This window comes from Sorex araneus, chromosome 9 (assembly GCF_027595985.1).
Source record: "Sorex araneus isolate mSorAra2 chromosome 9, mSorAra2.pri, whole genome shotgun sequence".
Classification (NCBI taxonomy): Eukaryota; Metazoa; Chordata; class Mammalia; order Eulipotyphla; family Soricidae; genus Sorex; species Sorex araneus.
The window spans coordinates 34,375,815-34,401,692 of record NC_073310.1 but is presented as its reverse complement, the minus strand read 5'-3'; the positions used below and the strand labels follow the sequence as shown (position 1 = coordinate 34,401,692).

Here is a 25,878-nt window from a genome sequence, read left to right as displayed (position 1 = left end):
TGTGGTATTGAGTCTGGCTTCAGGAGTTGTCATCTATAATGGTGGTCAGGATGCCAGAATTCTGGGGGCCCTGGAGGTTGGTTTTCTGCCTAGACCTTTATTGGTGGTAAATACAAGGCCAGGAGAATGTACTGCCAAGAGGAGAGTCAAGAAGAGGAACAAGGGTCTGGAGCGATAGCACAGCGGGTAGGGCATTTGCCTTGCATGCGGTCGACCCGGGTTCAATTCCCAGCATCCCATATGGTCCCCCGAGCACCACCAGGAGTAATTCCTGAGTGCATGAGCCAGGAGTAACTCCTGAGCATCGCAGGGTGTGACCCAAAAAGAAAAAAAAAAGAAAAAAAAGAGGAATGAAGGCAAGGAGACAAGGAGAACCCATCCCCACTTGAGTGCAGGGGAAGGTCCCAGACCAGAGGTGGATGTCTGTCCTGGAAACACTCCACAGGAGGCACAGCCCGGGAGAGCAGGGCACTGAGAGGCAACTGAGCTTCCCTCCAGCACCTGCTCTGGGGAAAGGTCAAGCTCCACCCCCAGTTTCCAGGGCCAGAAAGAGGTCACAACACATCTCCAAGGTCCCTGCTTGCCAGGCAGCCTCGCCACCCCCTTCTCAGCTCAAACATGTTTCTGGCATACATCCCCATACAGATCCTGGTGAGAATTTTGATAAGGCTTCCAGGGATGAGGCAAAATGAACTGAGCCAACTTTTGAAGGCGATAAAAGGTGAAAATGATGCTAGGAGCTGCCATTTTATAGTGTGACTGCTTTTTTGTTAGTGTTTTTATGGATCTGAGAAAAACTAGACTTATCTATTAGTTTAAAGTCCAGGAGCTTGAGGGACAGTGCAGAGAATAAGCAAATGGCACAGTTTCCATCCCCAGCATGATCTCCTGAACCTTGCCAGGAGTGATTCCTGAACGGAGAGCCAGGAGTAAGCTCTAAGCACTGCCAGGTGTGGGGAGGGAAGGAAGGAAGGAAGGAAGAAAGGAAGGAAGGAAGGAAGGAAGGAAGGAAGGAAGGAAGGAAGGAAGGAAGGAAGGAAGGGAGGGAGGGAGGGAGGGAGGGAGGGAGGGAGGGAGGGAGGAAGGAAGGAAGGAAGGAAGGAAGGAAGGAAGGAAGGAAGGAAGGAAGGAAGGAAGGAAGGAAGGAAGGAAGGAAGGAAGGAAGGAAGGAAGGAAGGAAGGGGAAGGAACTCCTGAGTGCATGAGCCAGGAGTAACTCCTGAGCATCGCCGGGTGTGACCCAAAAAGAAAAAAAAAGAAAAAGAAAAAAAATAAGGAAGGAAGGAAGGAAGGAAGGAAGGAAGGAAGGAAGGAAGGAAGGAAGGAAGGAAGGAAGGAAGGAAGGAAGGAAGGAAGGAAGGAAAAGCCCAAACCCATAGCTACTACAGCTCTTACGGCTTGTCTCTACAGCTCATTAAGAAATAGCCTGGACTCAGGAGTGAAGAATCCGGATTGGTGGGCACCACAAGCCAGAGAATGCTCCGGACCCCAGACCAAGCTGACAACACTGGGGTGCCCCAGATGGAGAAGGTGCAGTCTTCCCGCCTTCTCCAGATGGAATCCCGGCAACACTGAACTTCTACTAACATGGCTCCAGTATGTGGGGACCCAGACTATTTCTATGCAGCCGCACGACCTTTCCTGATATACAAAAAGCTGCTCAGGAACGGCTCCCCCACCCCTGAGCGGCCATGATCCCAGAGGCACACAAACCAATTTTGGAATGCAGTGGCTGCTGGCAGATATACTCTTAGACTGTGAACTAAGCTACAGCCCCGTACAGCCCCAAGAAGGGAAGGGTTTTTGTCCCTCGGCCTTTTCCCCTTTGTGGCTGCATGGCAACTGACACTTTTCAGACCCAATTAGACAGAGAGGTAGGAGTTTGCAATGATTGGATGCGGGGGAATCTCTCGATGGGGTGGCAGAACTGGCCCTGCTCCCCACCCAAATGAGATCCCAAGAGGCGGCCCACGAACAGCTCCTCTGCTCCTGAACAGCCATGATCCCAGCAGCACACAAACCAACCTAGGAACACAGCGGCTGCTGGCAGAAATACCTCTGGACTTAATTACTAAAATGCCAGAATTGCAAAACCACAAGGCTGCTTCCAAGGCCGTGCAACATCATATGCTCTTCATTATCAGCAATAGAAAACAAATGATCCAATAATGCCTTTTCAACAGGTCTGATTGTTGGGGGGGAAACTCCAAATAATAATAGTGGGTTTTCTGTCAAAAATTGAATGTAATCAAAGAAAAGAGAGAGTAAAGTGAAAATCATCTGCCACACAGGCAGGGTGGGGAGTGGGAGAGGGCGTATACTGGGGTTCTTGGTGGTGGAACATGTGCACTGGTGAAGGGATGGGTGTTGGATCATTGTATGACTGAGACTTAATCCTGAAAGCTTTGTAACTGTTCTCACGGTGATTCAATTGAAAAAAAAAAAAACTGCCTGGAAATAAAGTTGGAAACATAGGTTTGAAAAGTTCTTTGCCACATTAAAATAGCGAATACTAGTAAGATGAATGCATGTCCCTCTCTATGCTTGACTCTGGCTCTGAGTGCCTAGGGCAGGTCATTGGTCTCTGAAGCCAGCCCACCGCTACGTCTCCAACTGCCCAAAGATACTTGTTACTTCCTGTCACTTTGGTGGCAACATTGCACCACCAGCGACTGGAGGCAAAGAAGTGTGTGATTTTCCTTCTCAAAGCTCCACAGAGCAGGCCCCGCTCTGGCCCAGGTGGGCCACAGGCCTTGAAGCGGCCTCCACTTTTGCTTCCCGGTGGTGGCATACGAGCTTCCAAAATTAACTCTCTTTGTTGAGTTATGAGCCGGCAGAATAAACATGCCTTCAAATTACCGAGGAGAGGATCAAGCAAGCCCTCGTCAGCCAGGAACTAGGTCATTTTTTAACAGATATGAGTCCTGAGGTGAAGAAGGGGATCAGAGAACAAAGCAGGTAGTCAGAGGACAGCAAATGGCACTGAAAGTATCTTTGAAGAAAATACCAAGTATCTTTGAAGAAAATACCATTTTTTTCTTCCTTAAAATATCTTTATTTTTTAATTTTTATTTGGCATATTGAATACACCATGGGGCACTTGCCAGGCTCTGTCATGCAGACGAGATACTCTCGGTAGCTTGCCAGGCTCTCTGAGAGGGGCGGAGGAATCAAACCCGGGTTGGCCTGCATGCAAGGCAAACGCCCTACCCGCTGTGCTATCAATCCAGCGCCAAAAACAGTAACAAGTCTCACAATGGACATGTTACTGGTGCCTGTTTGAGCAAATCGATGAGTAATGGGGTGACTGTGTTAATTTTTATTTATTTATTGAAAAAATTTTTTATTAGTGAACCACTGTGAGGTTACAGTTACAGACTTACAAACTTTCATTCTTGCATTTCATACAATGATCGATTACCCATCCCTCCACCAGTGCCCATTTTCCACCACCAATGGTCCCAACATCCCTCCCACCACTCCCACCCTGTCCCCCCCACCCTATCCTGCCTCTGTGTCAGGGCATTCCCTTTTACTTTCTCTCTCCTTTTGGGTGCTGTGGTTTGCAGTAGAGGTATAAAGTGGCCATCATGTTCCGTCTATAGTCTACTTTCAGCTCACATCTTGAGCGGGCCCTCATAGCACACTTTCCTTGGTGGTCCCTTCTCTATGTGAGCTGCCTTTTCCCCAAGCATGCGAGGCCCCAAGCCATCTTCATTTTGCATGCAGGAGACTGTGGGCCTGCTCTCTCCTCCATGCTGGAGACCCCCAACAAAGCTCACAATTCAGAGATCAGTTTTCCCTGCACACATTGGATTTGGCCCCAACCTCTAAGACTCAGCCATGGCTGCAGGAGTCCCTTCGACCTAAGAATACACGCGAATCAGAAGGCAGTCTTCTGGCCCTGGCCATGCAGGGAGAGATGAAAGCTGACACCGACCTGGCCTGGCCCCCTGGCCTTCCCCTGAAACAGCCAGCTCCAGCCCCAGAGTCTACAAGGCCCCTAACTGGCGTGCCAGCAGCACCTTATATTGAGAAGATGAGCATGCTGGGGGGGAATGGCAGGCATGTGGTCCAGCTGTCACCATGAACTCAACCCAGACCCATCTCTCCCCACACCCTCCTTCCCAGTCCCAGGCCCTGGAGCCAGCAGCACAGTTCAGACCCATTCTAGCTGAAAACAAACGCTCTGACAGAGAATAGTGAGCTACAGAGGGAAACGATACCTATTCCAATGGGCCAGGAAGATAGTACAGCAGGTAAGGCCTTTTCCTGTGCACAGCTGACCTAGGTTCAGTCCTGGCACCACCCGGAACCCTTCCAGGAGTGGTTCCTGAGTGCAGAGCCCGGAGTAAGCCCTGAGTACAGCCAGGTGTGTGGCCCCAAAACAAGAACCAAAACTCTTCTAAAGAAAGTGATAGCTGTGGGGCTGGAGCAAGAGCACAACGGGTAGGGCGTTTGCCTTGCATGCAGCCAACCCGGGTTCGAATCCCAGCATCCCATATGGTCCCCCGAGCACCGCCAGGAGTAATTCTTGAGTGCATGAGCCAGGAGTAACCCCTGTGCATCGCCAAGTGTGATCCAAACACCCCCCCCCAAAAAAAAAGTGATAGCTGTGTCTTCAGTGCTGACTGACCAACAGAACTTGGAGGGAAACATCTGGGTTATTTTCATCTTTCACCCAAGGAAAAAACCTGCCACCTCCTCACCTCCTTGTATTTTTTTTTTTTACTCTTTGGGTCACACCCAGCAATACTCAGGGGTTACTCTGACTCTGCATTCAAGAAATACTTCTTGGGGCTGGAATGATAGCACAGCAGGTAGGGCATTTGCCTTGCACGCGGCCAACCCGGGTTTGATTCCCAGCATCCCATATGGTCCCCCAGCACCGCCAGGAGTAATTCCTGAGTGTAGAGCCAGAAGTAACCCCTGTGCACCACTGGGTATGACCCAAAAAGAAAAAAATACTTCTGGTAGTGCTTAGTGCTTGGGGGGACCATATGGGGTGCTGAGGATTGAACCCAGGTCATCCATGTAAGACAAATACCCTACCAGCTGTACTATCACTCAGACCCCATACTACTCCCTATACCCACCACCACACTCCTCAGGGGCTCCACAACTCAGAAGTTAACAGGCTCAGACACAGGCTCTTGCCCCTGTGGCCTGCTCGCACCATGTTATTCAAACCTGCAGAAGGATCCTGGGCTCATTCCTCCAAGTCAGCTTGCTCCTTGACCTCTGATGGGCCCACAATCCTCACCCAGTCAGCCTATAAAAGGAGCTTGGGGGCCACTGGGTCACATTATCAGGGTAGCTCCAAGGAAGCACCGAGATGAAAAGAAAATTTTTTAAAAGTCAGATTCTGGGAGCTGGAGAAGAGTGGCCTAGATTTTAAAAACCAGGCTGCCTTCTCCAGGAGTAGTCCCTGTGCATCACCAGGTGTGACCCAAAAAGCAAAAAAAAAAAAAAAAAAAAAAGTGAAAGCCATACTTACTCTGCCCAGAGATGGGGAAAACAAAAAGCAAAACAAGTGGCTGGCTATTGTCCTTCTTCTTTCTAGGGTTAGGCCAACTCTGTGGGGCAGGAGGAGAGCCAAGGAGACAGGAGGACAGCTGAACCCAGCATCTGCTCCTGTGGGCATGGTCCTTGGGGCACTACCAGATGGGTCGGGTGGGTGAGCAGCAGGTTCCCCCGCCACCACCCGCAGGACAGAGCAGAGATGCTGCTCTGGCATGTTTCCCACCATGTCCAGGAGTTGAGAGGGGATTTCAGGGCCACTGGCCACCCCCAGGACATATCAGCTCGATCCATCTGCCCTTCTGCAAAGCTGACTGCTTCCCCAAGTTGTGTCAACAAGATAAACCCTCATCCTCCTCTTCCAGTTACCTGGAGAACACCCAGGTTGACATAAGCTTCCACCCTGACTGAATGCTCTCAAGTTACCTCCAGGAGTCAGAAAGCAAACAACAGGTTCGGATCTGAAGGCATGGCAAAGCACCTCTCGCCCTTGAGTCCTGTCCGTGATTTCAGGGAGCATGCATTGTCATCACACACCAGTGGAAGAGCAACACCAACTCTAGAAGATCTGAAGGTCAGAGTTTTCCCAAAGACACCCCAGGGAAGGAAGGAGGCATGACATTTGCCAGTGTGTTACACTCCTCCAATGCCACAAAACTGGGCATATCACCTCCCCTCCCCACCCCGCTTTGACATATGAAGAAACTGGGGATCAAAAATGTCAAATTGTGTGGCTGGAGCAATGGTGGAGCAATGGCTACAGCGAGTAGGGTGTTTGCCTTGCACGCGTTCGACCCAGGTTCCATTCCCAGCATCGTATATGGTTCCCCGAGCAGCGCCAGGAGCAATTCCTGAGTGCAAAGCCAGGAGTAACCCCTGACCATCACCGGGTGTGACCCAAAAGGCAATTGCACTTGTGGGACAGCAGCCTCAGACTGGTGGTCTCTCTCATTTGTCTCTTCCATTTGTCTCTGCCTCGCTGGGTTTCTGCTCCAGCATTGCTTGCGCTGCCCCCGCTGTCCTGTGTGAAAGCCAGACTGGGCTGTGGTCTCTCCCTGGTTCCCACAGCATTGCTGCTGCAGGGACCCTGCCATCTTTTCACTCCCTGCGCTGCAGCAGTAGCAGCTGCTTCAGGCGCCTGGTTATTAAAAAGGCCAAGATCTCCTAATAAGAGAGGGATCAGTGTATAATTCCTATTTAGACTTCTAAATTATTCCCTCAGTCCTCATGCTCTGCCATCAGATCCCCGGCACCAGTTGGAGGCTTATTTAGTGAGTCAGATAGGAGCAGGCGTGGGTATAAAAATAGAGGCAGGCAGTGGGAGATGGCACTGTGACTCACTCGGCAGAGCTGGGTGACAGCTGCAGGCCCCTCTCTACCCTCTTCTTCCTTCCCTCTGCTCCCCTTCCTCCTCTCCTCTTTCCCACCTCTTTTCTCTCCTCTCCTCGCTCCCTCCCCCCAGCGCTGCCTTCTCAGCACAGAGCAGACTTGGCTCAGGCTTTGCTATTTCAGGCCACTTTCTTTGAGGCTCCTTTACCATTTCAGATTCCCGCTACCCAAGAGGAGGAAGAGATGCCAAAGCAGAAAACCCTCATTCTCCTCTGGTCATTTTGAATTTGCTTTGTTTTGTTTTGTTTTGTTTTGGGGTCACACCCGGCGATGCACAGGGGTTACTCCTGGCTCATGCACTCAGGAATTACTCCTGGCTATGCTCAGGAGATCATATGGGATGCTGGGAATCGAACCCGCGTTGGCCGCGTGCAAGGCAAACGCCCTACCCGCTGTGCTATGGCTCCAGCCCCCATTCTGGATTTTTTGCAGAGAACATTCCAGTTCTTACAGTCCTGCCTGTCTTTTTCATGACAGAAATGGACTGAAAGGAAGGAAGCAAGAGACTTCAGCGCAAGTCCCACTCTCATTTCAATGCCTGCTGCATCCCCCATCTGAGACCCAGGCCCCCCTCTGAGCTTTGCTACCTGCAGCTCCTTCTCCAAGACCAATCTGCCTGGCTCCAGATTAGTCACTGTCAGCGAGCAAGCAAATGTGACTCCGATCTTTTCGTCCTGCCTAGCAATGGCAAGTGCTCGTCTCCACTTCAAATATTTCCATGGCGGGGCTGGAGCAATAGAACAGCGGGTAGGGCATTTGCCTTGCACGCGGCCAACCCGGGTTTAATTCCCAGCATCCCATATGGTCCCCCGAGCACTGCCAGGAGTAATTCCTGAGTGCATGAACCAGGAGTAACCCCTGTGCATCTCCGGGTGTGACCCCCCCCCAAAAAAAAAAGCAAAAAAAAATATTTCTATGGCTTTCCATTGCTCTGAGAATAAAGGGGAAATGTCTACTTAGTAGTAGAGACCTGTTCAGGCCAGGCAGGCCTCCTCTGCACGTGTAGCACTGCACCACACCCCATGCCCTCCCAGCCATCCCCTCCTGTCTGCAGAGCTGTACTCTCCCCACTCCACCTGCTGACTCCTACGGACCCTTCACATGCTTCAGGTTGCATTTGCTCTCATGCCCTCGTGAACCTATGGCCTCTTTCACAAGCAGCATCCATGCTCTCCTCAACAGACTCTGGTGCTAACGAACTGTGCTGCTAACTCACGCCCCCTCTGAGGTCTCCCACACTCCACCGTCTGCTTTCTGAGGGCTGAGGCTGGGCACTTTCCCAGCACAGTGCCTGGCATAGTAGGTATACTCAGTAAATGTTTGTCGCACGATCCAGCAAATTGATAGATGACTGGAGGCCATACCAAGTAGCAGGCATCGGAGGGCTCACAGAGTTCAGGGTCATTTTGAGAAATCAAGCATAGCCAAGGCTGAATTTTATATGTCCAGACTTATCATGGTGAGGACAGCTCCCGCACTTGTGTCCTTGGGTAACCAGAAAGTTGGGAGGAGGAAAAAGGATACTTCACTGGCTATGAACCATGCCCCTGTGCTCTCTTATGGCCTGGAAAACATCCTGCAGCTTGTAGTGCCTGGATTGCCCTTTGGAAAATTCTAGCTACCCAGTGCTGGGGTGTGTGTGTGTGGGGGGGTAACTAGTAAGGTCTCGGGGTAGAGATCTGAGAGGTTCTCTCTGTAAGGACGAGCCAGAGCAGGGTGAGCCTCACTGGCTTCAACTCATGCTGGGTCAGACCAGTGTGTCTTCATGGGTGAGTAAAGGACTCCTGAGGGTATTAGTTTCCAATGCAGGCAAGCTATTGTGGCCTCCTGGTGTCTGCCTGGGGCTTTGTGGGACATGTTCTGCCTGCAGTCTGGGTCTACACTAGGATCTTTCTCTTGACCTGCTTGCCCTTTCCCAAACATGGGAGACCGGACACAAAATGCAGAGAAAACTCCCAGAGAAACACATGTTACAAACTTATGAACTTTCATGTTTGCATTTGGTTTATATCCCTCCACCAGTGCCCATTGTCCTCCACCAATGATCTCAGTATCCCTCCCACCGCCCCCACCCCAACCCCCACCACCCCACCCTGCCTCTGAGGCAGGGCATTCCCTTTTGTTCTCTGTCCTATTGGATGTTGTAGTTTGCAATGAGGTATTGAGTGGCCATCATGTTCGGCCTATAGTCTACTTTCGGCGTGCAGCTTTTAACCCGAGTGGGTCCACCCAACATTCTCTACTAGGTGTTCCCTTCTCTATCTCTGCTGATTTTCCCCCCAGGATGTGAGGCCAGTTTCCAAGCTGTGGGGCAGACCTCCTGCAAAACCATAGTATTTTAAATCTTAACACAGCACATAATTCTTGGTTGGGGGAAGTTGGAATAATGTTTAGTTTATAATATAGACCGAAAAAAAATGACCCATCATGTTCCCTTCAGAAGTTTTCACAGTAATTTTTCACTCTGGCCTGATTTCTTGTCCCCTTTGTCCTTCATTCTTTTCTCTTGCTTTTCATGGTTCATGGTGATCCCTGCTGACACATGGCATATTAGCAATGGGCTGCAAGAGCTTGAGGCATCTCTGTCTTCCAGCTGGTGCCCTATCATCCCGGGATACTTCAGACCAATGCAATTTTAGGCTCTGCTTCAAAATGCAACAACAGAATTTGGAGCAAAATTCCTTAAACCTGTATCTAAAATTTGAGCTATCTTTCAGGAGAGACTGAAGCTGAGGTCAGAGACACTGAGATCTCTTTTTAGAGAATGTAATAGGCTAAATTGTCAGGATCCGTATTCTTGTTGAAAATAACCAAGAGAGTCAGAAAATATTTTTTTTTTTATTTTTTGGTTTTTGGGTCACACCCGGCGATGCACAGGGGTTACTCCTGGCTCTTCACTCAGGAATTACCCCTGGCGGTGCTCAGGGGACCATATGGGATGCTGGGATTAGAACCCGGGTCGGCCGCGTGAAAGGCAAACGCCCTACCCGCTGTGCTATCTCTCCAGCCCCCCAGTCAGAAAATATTTTTAAAATCTTCTCCCATGTGTCAGGGCTGGAGCGATAGCACAGTGGGTAGGGCGTTTGCCTTGCACGCAGCCGACCCGGGTTCGATTCCCAGGGTCCCATATGGTCCCCTGAGCACCGCCAGGAGTGGTTCCTGAGTGCAGAGCCAGGAGTAACCCCTGTGCATTGCTGGGTGTGACCCCACAAAAAAGAAAAAAATCTTCCATGTGTCAAAACAGAGAAACTCAGAGCAGTAGAATTTTGGTACTGGAAGCCCAAGCATGCAAGTCCTCTGATTGAGGGAAGGGCAGCAGATGGAGGTGAAACAGAATTCCTGGAAATCTGGTTCTGCTCTTTACCCCCTTTTCATAGTAAAGGGCCAGATATTCCAGAAAGGAGGATTATAGGTGGCCTTTTGCTGGAAGGCTCAACCTTTTTAGCAGAGTGGGGGTCCAGCCCTTTTCTTCCCTTTTTTATTTTAACTTTTTTTTTTTGCTTTTTGGGTCACACATGACTATGCACAGGAGTCACTCCTGGCTCTGCACTCAGGAATCACCCCTGGTGGTGCTCAGGGGACCATATGGGGTGCTGGGAATCAAATCTGGGTTGGCCGCATGCAAGGCAAATGCCCTACCCGCTGTGCTATCGCTCCAGCCCCCTTTTCTTCCCTTTTGTTTGGTTTTTTGTTTTTGTTTTAGGTCACACCTAGAAATGCTCTCACAGTTTACTCCTGTTCTGCTCTCAGAAATCACTCCTGAAAACTTTATGGAAATGCCAGAGAATCCAACCCGAATAAGTCGCTTGCAAGGCAAGTACTATTGCTCTGTTTCTTACCATTTTATGGGGGGTGGGGACAGGGATGGGAGTTACCCATCCTGGAAAAGCAGTCAGGGTGCTGGTTAGGGTCAGGGATGGGCAGAGAGATAATGCATTGTGTAAGGAACTTGCTTGTTTGCACATAGTTTACCACTTCCAGTTATGGTAGGTTAGGGATAAAACCCTAAAATAAAATAAATTCAGTGGGTTAAGGAATTTTTAAATCCAGATGTTTATCACTTCTTAGCAGTGTGTTCCCTCCCCAGGCAAGGACTCTCTCTCTCCCCCTAGCTCTGAAGAGCCAACAAGATTGTCAAGAATTACCCAGAAAAAATCTAAAGGAAACCAGATATTCAACTGCTCCAGAGATTGACCTGGAAGCATTTGCTTATCTCAGTTACCTTACATTTGGGAGTTAATAGCTTTATAAAGTTTGGGGACATACCACAGGGTTAAGCATGAGACACAAATAAACTCTTTCCCACACTCTGTGTATTGAAAAGTTTAGAAATGATGTGGAGGGCAGACTTGTGAATCTGGGAACCCAAACTGTAGTCTCACATGTATTTGCAGCCTAAATTTCTATCACCTAGGGAGACCAAGCAATCACCAGCAGTAAATTTCAAATGATGGATTTGCATTCTCTCAGACCAACTATGTATTAAGAGTAGGAGAGCATTTGCTTTGAGTATGTGAGTTTTTGTGTTCTGACATTTTTGTTTATAAATTTTTTAAGGTTATTTATTTTATTGAATCACCGTGTGGAAAGTTACAAAGTTCTCAGGCTTATGTCTCAGTTATACAATACTCAAACACCCATCCCTTCACCAGTGCCCATATTCCACCACCAAAAACTCCAGTATACCTCCCACCCCCTACCCCACACCCCCGCCTGCGTAACTGATAAATTTCACTTCATTTTTCTTTACCTTGATTATATTCCATATTTTAACACAAAACTCACTATTGTTGTTGGAGTTTCCCCCCAAAAAAGACAGCCCTACTGGGGCTGGAGAGATAGCACAGCGGGTAGGGTGTTTGCCTTGCACGCGGCCGACCCGGGTTCAAATCCCAGCATCCCATATGGTCCCCTGAGCACGGCCAGGGGTGATTCCTGAGTGCAGAGCCAGGAGTAACCCCTGTGCATCGCCAGGTGTGACCCAAAAAGAAAAAAAAAAAAAAGACAGCCCTACTGCCAAGGAAGCATTTGATAATTAGTTTTCCATTGCTGAGAATGAAGAGATATGAAGTCCCACTGTTCCAAGTACATAGCTCTTTTTTTTTCTCCTTCCCGCACCACCAAGTTTGTGCCTGCTTAATAGTCCTCATAATATGGCAGACGCCACGCCACTTCTCCCCAAAAAGGGGAAAAAAAAAACAATAAAGAAGGGTATTTCCCCTCCTTGGCCAGCGTGGGGCTATGGCTTAGCTCACAGTCTAGAGACATGGCTGTAAGCAGTTTCTGGGACCAAAAGTAGTCTAGTTAGCCTCCGGATCCTGATCAATCAGCAGCAAAGTGGCCACACAAAAGTGTGGTCACCCAGGTCGAATCTCGGTGAAGCGCGCGCCAGTATCGGGCCTGACCCAAGACTGCCCAAGCTTCCCGCTGTTCCAAGTACATAATTTTTTTTTCTCCTTCCCGTGCCACCAAATTCATACCTGCTTAATAGACCTCATAATATGGTAGATGCCACACCGCTTCTCCCCGAAAAGGAAAAAACCAAGAAAGAAGGATATTTCCTCTCCTCGGCTGGCGTGGGGCTATGGCTTAGTTCACAGTCTAGAGACATGGCTGCTACTTTGATTACCTTCAATATTTCAACAAAAAACTCACTATTACTGTTTGAGGTTCCCCCCCCCAAAGTCAGACTTGCTAAAAAGGAACCGTTTCATATTGTTGACAATTAAGAGATATTAGGTTGCTGTCGCAGCCGCGTGGTTTTGGATTTCTGTATAAAGTCCAGGGAAAATTCTGTCAGAAATTGCATTACTGCAAGCTTTTACTTCCCTTTTGTGGTGCTCATAAGATGGAAAAGCCTGGAGACAGAAACCCTACCCCCCTGGCGCCACATGGGGCAGTGACTCAGTTCACAGTCTAGAGGCATTTCTGTGAGCTGCTGGTGTCCAAAGTAGTTTAGTTGGCCTCTGGGATCATGCTCGTGCAGCAGCAGAAAAAAAGTATAAATTTTCGTTTGATTAAAATGTCAGGCTGGAGCATCGCTGGATGTGACCAAAAAGGGAAAAAAACTATACTCTACACACAGACTCAGAGAGAATATTTGCCTATCATTCATCTTCCAAAGGGTAATATAGAAGATATATAAAGCACTGATAGAAATGAACAGGGGAAAAAACCACCCATACCCATCAAAACTTGGGACTAAAGAAGAGATGAACAGAAATTTATTCAAAGAATACATACAGTTGGCCAAAGTTTATATGAAACAGATGCTTTGCATTACTTATCAGGAAAATGAAAATAAAGACAACAATGAGATATCAACTCACACTAAGGCAACTGAGACAAATCATAAAGAAAAAAATCAACCAGTGCTGGCATGGATGTGGGGAGAAAAGAGCCCTCATTCACTGCTAGTGGGAATGCCAACAGTGAAACTTTTTAGGAAAACAATCACTGTATCACTGTATCACTGTCATCCCATTGCTTATTGATTTGCTCAAGCGGGCACCAGTAATGTCTCCATCATGAGACTGTTGTTACTGTTTTTGGCATATAGAATACGCCATGGGTAGCTTGCCAGGCTCTGCCATGCGGGCGGGATACTCTTGGTAGTTTGCCAGCTCTCCGAGAGGGGCAGACAAATTGAACCTGGGTCTGCCAAGTGCAAGGTGAACACCCTACCTGCTGCGCTATCGCTCCAGCCCAGGAAAACAATATGGACACTTTTCAAAAAACTAGGAACTGAGGTTCCGTATGATCCATAAATTCCATTTCTGGGCATCTACTCTAAGGGCCAAAAAATTCTATTCAGAAAAGATGTTTGCACTCCCATCTATGTTGATTGCAGCACTACCCACAATAATGAATATTTAAAAATGTTCTTCTATCCAAGAACAGAAAACTGGATAAAGAAGGTATGGTACTTATACTACTTGGCCATAAGAAAAGGTGAAATCATGCAATTTACTACTATGAATATATCTGAAGACTGAAGTTAGTTGGAATGAAGGGGACAGATACAGGATGATCTCTCTCATATGGGGCATATAAGGAAGTATTGTAGGATAATAACAAATTCCAAAAGGCATCAGAAACTGAGAACTGGTCTTACTAGGAAGTTTATTGTGCTGGTAGGGAGAAGGGCATGTGGGCAGGAAGACACTGGGACAGTGGTGGAAGGAACAGACTCTGGTGGGTAGGTGGTAATGCTGGGATGTTTTATGGGTGAACCCTACTACTAACTGTATCACTGTATAACTGTCACTGTATCACTGTTATCCCGTTGCTCATCGATTTGCTCGAGCAGGCACCAGTAACATCTCCATTGTGAGACTTGTTGCTACTGTTTTTGGCATATCGAATACGCCACGAGGAGCTTGCCAGACTCTGCTGTGCGGGCGAGATACTCTCGGTAGCTTGCCAGGGTCTCTGACGGGGACAGAGGAATCAAACCCCGGTCAGCCTTGTGCAAGGCAAACACCCTACCTGCTGTGCTATCACTCCAGTATATGAACTTGATGCCCACTCAAGTTCAACCAGCTGCATTGGCTGGGAACTACTGTGTTGGCCTATTACTAACGGTATTGTAAATTGTGGTGCCTAAAAGAAGAAAGATGTCTTTATCTACCAAACTTTTATTATCCCATTTATCAATATCCACCCCCACTTCTCAGAGGCAGCCTCTGTTTTGATGTTATCTTATATCTTATACTAGTTTTGCCTATTTTAGATCTTCATGTAGTAGAATATTATAGTGTGTAATGCTTTGGGATAATTTTCTCTCACTCGGCATGTCTTTCTGAGATTCATCCATATTGTGCTGAGAGATATAGTATCTTTTAGCTTCTTTTTATTTGTAGTATCTTTTTACTACCGAATAATACTCCATTATACACTTTTGGCTTGGTTTTTGTGGGGGCATATCAAGGATGTGTTCAGGTTTTTGTGGGAGCATACCAAGGATGTGCTCTGTTCTCAGGGATCACTCTTGATGGGTTCAAGGGACCATTAAGGGTGGTGAAGATTGAACTCAGATCAGTTCAAACAAGTTCTCAGGGATCACTCTTGATGGGTTCAAGGGACCATTAAGGGTGGTGAAGATTGAATTCAGATCAGTTCAAACAAGTTCTCAGGGATCACTCTTGATGGGTTCAAGGGACCATTAAGGGTGGTGAAGATTGAATTCAGATCAGTTCAAACAAGTTCTCAGGGATCACTCTTGATGGGTTCAAGGGACCATTAAGGGTGGTGAAGATTGAATTCAGATCAGTTCAAACAAGTTCTCAGGGATCACTCTTGATGGGTTCAAGGGACCATTAAGGGTGGTGAAGATTGAACTCAGATCAATTCAAACAAGTATCCTACCCTCTGTACTATCTCTCCAACTTCCCGTGTTTATTAATTTTCTAATGATAAATACCCAAGTTGTTTCTAGTTATTATTGTGATTGATAAAGCTGATCTTTGCATTCTTGTGTACATATTTTTGAAAATATGTATTTTTCATCCTTATGGGTAAATAGGAAGGAAGGAAAGAAGACAGGAAGGTAGAAGGATAGAGGAAGGAAGGAAGGAAGGAAGGAAGGAAGGAAGGAAGGAAGGAAGGAAGAAAGGAAGGAAGGAAGGAAGGAAGAAAGGAAGGAAGGAAGGAAGGAAGGAAGGAAGGAAGGAAGGAAGGAAGGAAGGAAGGAAGGAAGGAAGGAAGGAAGGAAGGAAGAAGTCACTCCTGGAGGTATTCAGGGAAACATATACTGTATTTTCTATCAAAACTGGGTCAGTCACTTGAAAGCAAGCACCTTAACCTTTTTATTGTATCTCTAACCGCACATCTAGTCTGACATCTAGTTTTAGTGACTCATTTTTATGCCAGACCAAAGACCCTCTTTCAGGTCTGATATATCTATATATCACAAACTAGAGTGTTAATTACAAATTAATATGGAACAGGAAAGATTGCATACCAATAATATATATAAGCCTGCTTATTGGTAGGGCCATACCTGGCTATGCTCAGGGATTACTCCTGGCTCTGCTCTCAGGATCACTCCTGATGGGGCTCAGGGAACCATATGGGGTGCAAGGGATTGAACCCGGGTCATATATTACCAAACTATATTTAGATTTGGCATATTTTTATTGAAAGCACATGGTTTGATTTTGCATTTGCATGTTTTCAATAAAAGAGTAATGTCAAATGTCAAGGTGGTGCCCAGTGAAAAGCATTTCACCAGATCATATTGGAAACATTTTAGTTCTAAACTATCTTGAATATTTGAATGATCAAAGAAAAACAGATCATTAAAACTTCCTTATATAGCCTACTTTATTAATTTTTTTTTGCTTTTTGGGTCACATCTGGCAATGCACAGGGGTTACTCCTGGCTCTGCACTCAGAAACTACCCCTGGCAGTGCTCAGGGGACCATATGGGATGCTGAGATTCGAACCCGGGTTGGCCGAGTGCAAGGCAAATGCCCTACCCTCTGTGCTATCGCTCCAGCCCCCTACTTTATTAATGTTTTAGAAAAATTATTGAATATCTGTAAGATATTTAAAGCCATTTTTGAGGCTATAGAATTTTTGGTTTCTAACAATTTAAAAATCTTTTGTTAGCAGTAGTAATTTAACAGGATTTAAAATTTATTTTATAACCTTACAAAAAGTGTGTGTGTGAGTATACTTGACGTTTCTTGATGACTATGCTTTATTTGTTGTGAATATTAGTTTTGTTCAGTGATGCTAACTTAGTGTTGATCCTTATCAGAAACTCAGAAATTAGGAACTCTTTAAAATCTGGAATCAAGCAGAAATTCCACCTTTTCTTCCAGGTTTATGAACTGAAATATTTGTATTTCTTGATAATTTTAGGTGTGTGTGTGTGTGTGTGTGTGTGTGTGTATGCTTTGAATATGGTTGCCTAATCATTTGGTTTTAATGAAACATTTATTGAAATATTCCTGGTTTCCCCCCCTTCAAGCTCCCCTTCCTTCTTGTTGTTTGGTCACACTGGTGATATTTGGAGGCTATTCCTGGCTCTGTGCTTGGGGTCACTTCCATTGGTTTTCCAGGGACTGATCAGTACTGGGGATGGAACCCGATGCATGCAAAGCATGTGCTTACATCATTGAGCTATCTCTGCCCCAAAACATCCTGTTTCAAAGGAGAAGCCTACTGGAGAGATAGGGCAGGGATGAAGGTGATCGCCATGCATCCAGCACACCTAGTTGTCCTCCCAACGTGGCCCGATATGGCCTTCAGGCCCACTGAGCACTGGGTTGCTTAGTTAACTCAGAGTCTGAGTATTAAAATGCTCTATCTAAGAATTGGGACTAGAGCAATAGCACAGCCAGTAGGGTGTTTGCCTTGCATGAGGCCAACCGGGGTTCGATTCTTCCTCCCTCTCGGAGAACTCGGCAAGTCACTGAGAGTATCCTGCCCGCACAGCAGAACCTGGCAATCTACCCGTGGCATATTTGATATGCCAAAAACAGTAACAACAAGTCTCACATGGAGACGTTACTGGTGTCCACTCAAGCAAATCGATGAACAGCGGGATGAGAGTGCTACAGTGCTATCTGTAAGATAGACCATTACAAAGCTGTTCATGATTGGGTTCCAGTCATACTCATCCCTCCACCAGTGTACATTTCCCACTACCAATGTTCCATGCTTCCCTCCCACCATCCCCCAACACCTTCCCCCAGCCTGCGTCTATGGCAGACACTTTTCTTCTTTCTTTCACTCCTTTTGCACATTATGGTTTATAATACAGGCACTAAGAGGTTATCGTATTTGTTCAGGGCACTCAGTATTTTTATTGGGAAGGTAAGGCTGGAGTAGCTTTTTAAACTGTGTGGCAGCTTTGACTTCCACCACTCATGGCTGCTGAGGCTTCCATAAGTATACAGGGAGGTGGGGGGAGGTAGCTCATGCAGACCCGGAGAAAGCCTGGAGATTTCACTCATCAAATCTGCATGCCCAAATTTTCAGCAGACTCAGTGAGGTCCATCCGGAGACAGTGGAGTCCAGCTGGGGGCAAGGCGGTGATTTTAGATTGTAGAAGAAAGCTGCTGCTGGGGGCTCTCTTGGGCAGGCAGCAGGCTGACCCACCCCTCCTCCCATTTACCCTGGTCTGTTCAGCCTTGCACACACCCAAGATTAACTGCTGCTTTTGATTTCTTTCGAGATTTACTTATGGCTCTCTGAAAGAAGGCTGATCAATGAGCTTGTATAGCTCAGCTGGAGGTGGTTGGTGGGCATGACTCCGAATGCCTAACTGTTGGCCATTTGATTTCTTAGGGTCTGGCCATAGGCACAGCAGCACTTTGGAGGTATCAGGAAGACTGAAGGCAACATCAGGCTACTGAGGTACTCGCCCTGTGGGTACAGGTTGATCTTCTGGTGGCACCACACCCATTATATATCCTATTTTAATCTTGATTGAGTAATTTGGGTTTTAAGTGCTTGGTTTTAAAACGCTTATCAGGGTCAGAGCAACAGTATAGCAGGTAGGGCATTTGCCATACATTTGATCAACCCAGGTTCAATCGCTGGCACCCAGGTGGTCCATTGAGAACCACCAGGAATGCAGAGCCAGGAGTAAGCCCTGAGTTCCACTGGATGTATCCCCAAACACCCAAATAAATAAAATGCTTATCATGACAATTAGATAACTCAAGTAATTCTGTCATTTTTTAAAATGTAGGAGTACTGCTATTTATTAACTGTCATTTTTCAATGTTACTGGCTCCGTGAATGATCAAGACTTTGTAATACATGCAAATTGTTTGTTGATATCAGTAAATTCTATACTCCTCTAAAAGACTAGAATTAAATGCATTTTAACCTTTATCCATGAGTGTGTGATATGGTTTTCAGTAGACATGGTATAGTTTATTAAAATCTGAAACTACTGAATAATCAATTCTGATGTCTGGATTTTTGTAGCCAGTTTTCCACAAATGTTTCTCTCCATGAAAGGATAACATATTTGACATATTACCCATCTGATGTGAAAAAAGCACCTTTGGGTGCTTCATCCTGGGTCTCTGCTCAGGGATCACTTCTGGCAGGACTCAGGGGATCTTATTTAGTGCTGGGGTTTGGAGTCCTTATCAGTGAGGTGCAAGTCAAGCTCTTTACCCACTGTACTGTCACTCAGCATCCAAGATATCTTTTAAAACCAGATACTGGTCAAGAGAGTAGTTCAGAAGGCTAAATACGTGAGAGACCCTGGTTCCACTTCAGGGAGTAGATCCCCATTCAGCAGGGAGTAAGAGAGTATGTCTTCCCCTTTTGCACCCCCCCATATTGTGATGTCAAACTGTACATGTGCCTTTAAAACATTGGGGGAGGGGGCTGCGAATGATCCTTCTCCCTTGCTACTCCTCCCAGAATCCATCTCAGCACCTGCTCACTGGCCTGCCCTCAGTGCCCACCAAACCCTACCTGCTCACTTGGTCCTTCTCCCTCTCTGCCCCTCACCAGGCACCAGCGTCCCCAGCCTGAAAGGGGTGCTTCCAGGCTGCAAGGGGTGCCTCTATAAACGTCCACCATGTAACAAAGGACCAATTGGGAGAAAGAGTGATTGTATTTACTTACAACTTAAAACGCTTGTTGGTTAAACGCAAAGTGCAGCCCCATCCATTAGCGCTCTACTGTAGCTCCAGGAGGGAGGCAGCTGCAGGTGAGGCAGACAGTAGGTTTACCAGTAGGTTTAGCGCTGGGCCCAGCACCATGGCCAGCGCACGCTATCCCAGCCAGCTGGAGCTGCAGCACCCGGCCCGCCTATGCTGTCTGCAGAAGGAAGCACTGCAGAAAGAGTCAGCGAGGAGCAGAGTGGGCACTGGAGGGCCAGCAGGGGGCCGGGGAGCCTGCCACTGCTTGAGGTTGGGTCTGATCTAGAGGGTGAGCCGCGCTCTTTCCAGGAGTGCACTCAGCCCTCCCGGCCTCCTGCTGTATCTCCCCTCCGCACCCCCACCCCCAGCAAAAAAGCACAACCACTCATTGCAGTGTAACAGAATAGCTGAGTTTAATGCTTCAAGTTTTGCATTTCCTTCCACAGGGCTTCACTTTAAAAATAACAAAATGAGGTAAATAAGTTAATGTATGTACACGTTATAAACATTGTGTCAGTTTGTGGCAACAGCAACCCAGATTACTAGAAGGTTGCTGTGTGGTGACTGAAGTTCAGTCACCTGCAACATGAGCAGAAATGTCGTCCTGAGGAGAATTGGCACTCTGTGGGTGGAGTGGGGGGATTTAGAAGCATTTGCGGTGGACGATAGAGGGGCCAGCTTCATCATACTCCTGCTTGGTGATCCACATCTGCTGGAAGGTGGACAGAGAGGCCAGGATGGAGCCCCCAATCCACACGGAGTACTTGCGCTCAGGTGGAGCGATGATCTGTAAAACAAGAGCGTCGGTGTCAGCGTGCCCACACCCCAGAGTCCACCTGTGAGGGTGGGGTGTGGGCCGCTGCCCACCTTGATCTTCATAGTGCTGGGGGCCAGTGCTGTGATCTCCTTCTGCATGCGATCAGCAATCCCAGGGTACATGGTTGTGCCCCCCGACATGACGTTGTTGGCATACAGGTCCTTCCTAATGTCGATGTCACACTTCATGATGCTGTTGTAAGTGGTCTCATGGATGCCTGCAGACTCCATGCCTGGGGGTAGGGAGGAGGGGGTCAGTGGGCATACCATGGGTCAGGAGGTAATTAGGAGGGACTGGTAGGAAGAGTCAGCCAGGGAATCTTAGGGATAATGAAGACAGAGGCTCACCAATGAAGGAAGGCTGGAAGAGTGTCTCCGGGCAGCGGAAACGCTCGTTGCCAATGGTGATGACCTGTCCGTCTGGCAACTCATAGCTCTTCTCTAGTGAGGACGAGGAGGCAGCAGTTGCCATCTCATTCTCAAAGTCCAGGGCCACGTAGCACAGCTTCTCCTTGATGTCACGCACGATCTCACGCTCAGCTGTAGGGGACAGGAGCGGGAGAGGTGCCCTCAGCCTGAGGTACCAAGCCGGCAGCTACTACCCCCACCACAAGAGAAGCTCAGGGCAACTGTGCACCTGTGGTCACGAAAGAGTAGCCACGCTCAGTGAGGATCTTCATTAGGTAATCAGTGAGGTCACGACCTGCCAGGTCCAGGCGCATGATGGCATGGGGCAGAGCGTAGCCCTCATAGATGGGCACATTGTGGGTGACGCCATCACCAGAGTCCAGCACGATACCTGCAGAGGGCATAGGGAGAGTGGGGTTGGGAGCAAGGCAGGAGTGAACAGGTGGGCAGGCAGATGGGGTCTCCACACCCCATCAAAGATGAAGCTGGGGCAACCGGGGTTCCTGGACACTCACCGGTAGTACGGCCAGAGGCATACAGGGACAGCACAGCCTGGATGGCCACGTACATGGCGGGCACATTGAAGGTCTCAAACATGATCTGGGTCATCTTCTCGCGGTTGGCCTTGGGATTGAGGGGGGCCTCGGTGAGCAGGGTGGGGTGCTCCTCAGGAGCCACACGCAGCTCGTTGTAGAAGGTATGGTGCCAGATCTTCTCCATGTCATCCCAGTTGGTGATGATGCCATGCTCGATGGGGTACTTCAGGGTCAGGATGCCTCTCTTGCTCTGGGCCTCATCGCCCACGTAGGAGTCTTTCTGCCCCATACCCACCATGACACCCTGCAGAGTAGACACAGCATGCAGCATTATCACCGCTCAGTCCGAGCAGGCTGTGCAGGACCCCACCCACCTTCCTGTCCACAGTGGCAGCCTGACCTGATGGCGGGGACGTCCCACAATGGAGGGGAACACGGCCCTGGGGGCATCATCCCCGGCAAAGCCGGCTTTCACCAGGCCGGAACCATTGTCGCACACGAGGGCAGTGGTCTCGTCTTCATCACACATGGTGTCTAGTTTCTGCTAAGACAGAAGGACACGCGTGTCAGCGCAGAGGTCTCAGGGAGGCGAGGCCCAGACCGTTGCATCCTGCGATCCCCGGGACTTGGGGGCCGCCCAAGGAAACACATCTGATTAGCGGAGCAGCCCCCTCCCAGGTCCCTCCCTCTGCTCTGTGTCAGGGACAGTGACACGGGCCATTCAGACCCCTCAGGAAATTTCTCCACAGAGCCTTCTCGGGGCTTGAGTCCCTCTGCCTTCACAGCTGCCTGCTGAGACCCTCTGCCCCATGGCCACCCCATGAGCCTGGGTGGCCTCCGTGGGCTGCCTGTTCCAACACTAGTGCCCGTGGAAGGCCAGGCCCTGGGAAGGGCTTTGTGGCCATACAGGGCACAGTGCCAAATTCCGGACCCCGTGACTGTCTAGACACAAAGCACAGCACCTTTTCTCCACGACAGTCCAGGGAGTAGACACTGCACTGCGGTTTGACTTTAGAATGGGAAAAAAAAATGCCTTTGAGACAATCAAAGTCAAACCTTTCCTCTACCTGGGCGCAGGCTACAGGTAGGTCAAGCGCCCCAAAAGGGCTGAGGATAAAGGTGGAGGCGTTTCCGCACGCCAGGAGTCTTCTGTCTTCTTGAAAGCGGGCTTGGTTCGGGGGACCAAGGCGCTTAGGGCGCAGATCCAGGTTGATGGAGTGTCATTTTGACTGTACCAGTTCTCAGACATCCCTCGGGAGGTGCTCTGACGCCCTGCCTCCCCACCCTAATCCCACCACGGTGCTTTACCTGGGCAGGTGCCTACACTCGCTGGTCTCGGGCTCAGCCCTAGTCGTCCGGGAGGGGAGTGAGGCCTGTCTGGGCGCTGTCCGCGGGAGTGGCCGCTGGCTTCCCGGCTCAGGTTTTATACAGCCCGCGGGCGCTCCCCGAAGCGCCACCCCGCAGGAATGTCGCTGTCCTGCTCGAGCCTTATTTGGGTGTGGGGCACTAGACCCCCTCCCCCGACCCGTTCTTGCCCTGGGTCCCCGCCCGGGTCCCCAGCACTGACCAAAGAAGGAGCGGCTGGCGGGGGACCTAGGTGCGCGACCGGGCCGTATAAGGAGCGTCTCCGACCCTGACCTGGGCGGGGCGGGGCGGGGGCGGGGTGTGTGGGGTGGGGGAGAGGAGGGGGTGCGTCTGGGCCTAGCGCGCTGGGGGCGCCCGTGCCCCTGGGCTGTACCTGTCAGCAAAGCCTCCTTCCCCTACTCCTTTGTGCTCCCGGGACTCTGGACTGGGATTCCCTCATTTTACCCCTTCTTCGGGGCTCTTGACGCAGACCCCCACGCCCCCCATACCGCAACACCCAACAGGGCAAAGGAAAATTGGTTCAAGGGACTGAGCGAAAAGCAACCATTGAGAAGTGACACTCAGACCCCTGTCCCCCCCCCACCCCTCCCCAATGATCTTTGTCTTTCTCCCCACCAGAAGCACCCGGGGGGTCAGAAGCCTGACCCAAGGCGGCTCCCACCCCCACCACGGAGAGATGGCATTGGCCGGAGGGCTTGCAGCTGTCGTGGGCGGGGAAGGGGGGGTGACAACTGGCCAGGGAGGAGCAGCAGGGCAGAGCGGGGCTCCTGGGGACAGGCCCAGCCCCGGCTCTGGCAGCTCCAGCACATACCGGAGGCACCGGGAGTTGCCTCCAATGACAAATGGCACGGGGGTCTTGAAGGGAGTGGGTGTGTGGGTATTGTTCTCTTCAGACCCGGATTGACTTGCCCCGGTTGAGTGGGCGGAGCTGAGCACCCTATTATCCCACCCCCACCCCCACCCCATCCTCTTTGGGCTCTCAAGAGTCACTTTACTGGGGTGACAAGGGTTACAACCCATGACATGGAGGTAGACACAGGTGAGGCACATGGGTGAAACCTAGCTTGTCCTTTTCCTCCAAAAGAAAAACAAACAATTGGACGCACGATATGTTGCTGTTTTTTTCTGAGAACACCGAACAAACTCATCTTTATATTTAGAGAGTGATGCCTTGCCAAGGCCAGGCTGCTTCCCAGTCTACCCTGGACAGTGACCATCCAGCCCAGCTTGCTAAAGCAGTTCTATTTATACCTTTGATCTATGAGGGATGTGCCTTTCACATTTTTCTAGATGAAGTTGGACTGACTTATGTTGAGGTGGAGTCAGGGGTCAGTGGAGGTTAATATACCTTTGGAATTTCTTACTGCCCCTGTCCTCCAGCCTCCCACAGGAACAGTTTACCTCCTTGTGCAAGGGACAAGAAGACACAATCTTTTGTGATGAACTCAGTGACATGCCTTAAGGAGGTACATCAGTGGCAGGGTATCAGCCAGAATGGAATAATTCATTTTTTCTGATGTTCTTAAGTGCTCCCAAAATAACCGCGATTCACATTTGGTAATGGAACTAGCAACTGGAACAGGTGTGGATTCTCTTGAGGAGAGATATAAACGCACACGAGCCTCCTTCTGTAGCCATGCCACAGGCAGCGCTTCCTAAAAAGGATCCAAGCCAGCGTGAAAAAGTTTGGTTAAATGGGCAGTGCATATAAAGAGCTGGCTAAAAGCTACTATGGTTTCACATTTAGACTTTTCAATTGTTTTGGAGAATGAGTCAGTAATTGACAAGAACCATACTTCACTTTTAACTCTGAGCTGCCATGTCAGTGTGGTAAGAGCAAGAAGCAGCCATTGAGAAGTGACCCTTAGACCCCTCCCCAATGATCTTTGTCTTTCTCCCCACCAGAAGCACCCGGGTCAGAAGCCTGACTGAAGGCTGCACAGTGGGTAGTAGATACACTAGGGATTAAAAAAAAAAAAGGTACAATGGAGGGGAAAGAGCTAGAAAAGTTGGCCTTAAAAATAGGAAGAAATATGCTGCCATTCTCTGGACATGCAAGAATTTGCTTACAGGGGCTTGAATGATAGCACAACGGGTAGAGTATTTGCCTTGCACGCGGCCAACCCAGGTTCGATTCCCAGCATCCCATATGGTCCCCTGAGCACCACCAGGAGTGATTCCTGAGTGCAGAGCCAGGAGTGACCCCTGTGCATCGCCAGGTGTGACCCAAAAAGCAAAAAAAAAAAAAAAAAAAAAAAAAAAAAAAATTACGGGGGCTGGAAAGGTAGCTCAGTGCTTTGCTTTGAGAGCAAATGATTTGCTTGCAGGAGGCCCACACTTGCTTGGCCCATCATGGTCTCCCAAGACTGCTGGAAGAAGTCTGGAACCAAACACATCAATGTCATCACAGACTGAACAATGAAAGTTGATGTAATTTTAAATGTATTTGGACTTCTCAGAGATTTTTGTATAGAAATTTATTTAGTATTATTAAAATGGGCAAAGAAACCCCCAAACTAACATGTTTTTTATTTTTTGGGCCACACCCAGTGGTGCTCAGGGGCTACTCCTGGCTCTGCATTCAGGAATCATGTTGGCAGACTTGGAAGACCATATGGGATGCCAGGGATTAAACCTGCTGTTTTTATAGTAAGACCAAACTACACCCTGCTTCTTGGAATGCTACTGTTTTCATGCTGGTAGCACTGGAATGATAAAAAAAAAAAGAAAGAAAAATATTCTTTAAGGGGAGTGACAATTCTTGTTTTGTTTGGGGGCCACACCTACGGGAGCTCAGGACTTATTCCTGCCTCTGCACTCAGGGATTAGTCCTGGTGACCTGGGATCACGTGGATGGGATTCCAGGGATCATATCAGAGTCGGCCAAGTGCAAGGCTATATTATTGCTCTAGCTCCCCAACAATTTTTTTCTTTTGTTTTTTGGGCCACACCCTAGTGATGCTCAGGGGTTACTCTTAAGTCTGCACTCAGGAATCATTCCTGGAAGTGTTTGGGGGATATGAGATGCTGGAGATCAAACCCAGGTCAGTACCTTACCCACTGTACTATTGCTCCGGCCCGAACAATTTCTTTTAAAATGTTGAAAAATACTGCATTACTAGGAAAGTTTAACGGCATCTCACAGGAAAACAAGTAGTCTAAAATATATGCACAAATATTCTAAGATATATAGTCAAAATGGTAACTGAGTAATCCCATCAATGGC

General features: G+C 48.7%; 1 protein-coding gene across 1 annotated transcript; it reads right to left on the bottom strand.

Annotated features, from left to right (window-relative positions):
• Positions 1-19,921: 19,921 nt before the first annotated feature.
• ACTA1 (actin alpha 1, skeletal muscle) lies at positions 19,922-22,769 on the bottom strand. Its single transcript, XM_004619008.3, has 7 exons — positions 22,596-22,769; positions 21,688-21,828; positions 21,267-21,591; positions 20,981-21,142; positions 20,692-20,883; positions 20,395-20,576; positions 19,922-20,314 (listed from the first exon to the last, which is right to left on the bottom strand). Exons 2-7 carry the CDS (start codon positions 21,814-21,816, stop codon positions 20,171-20,173), a joined length of 1,134 nt encoding a protein of 377 aa, XP_004619065.1. The 5' UTR covers positions 21,817-21,828; positions 22,596-22,769; the 3' UTR covers positions 19,922-20,170.
• Positions 22,770-25,878: the final 3,109 nt, after the last annotated feature.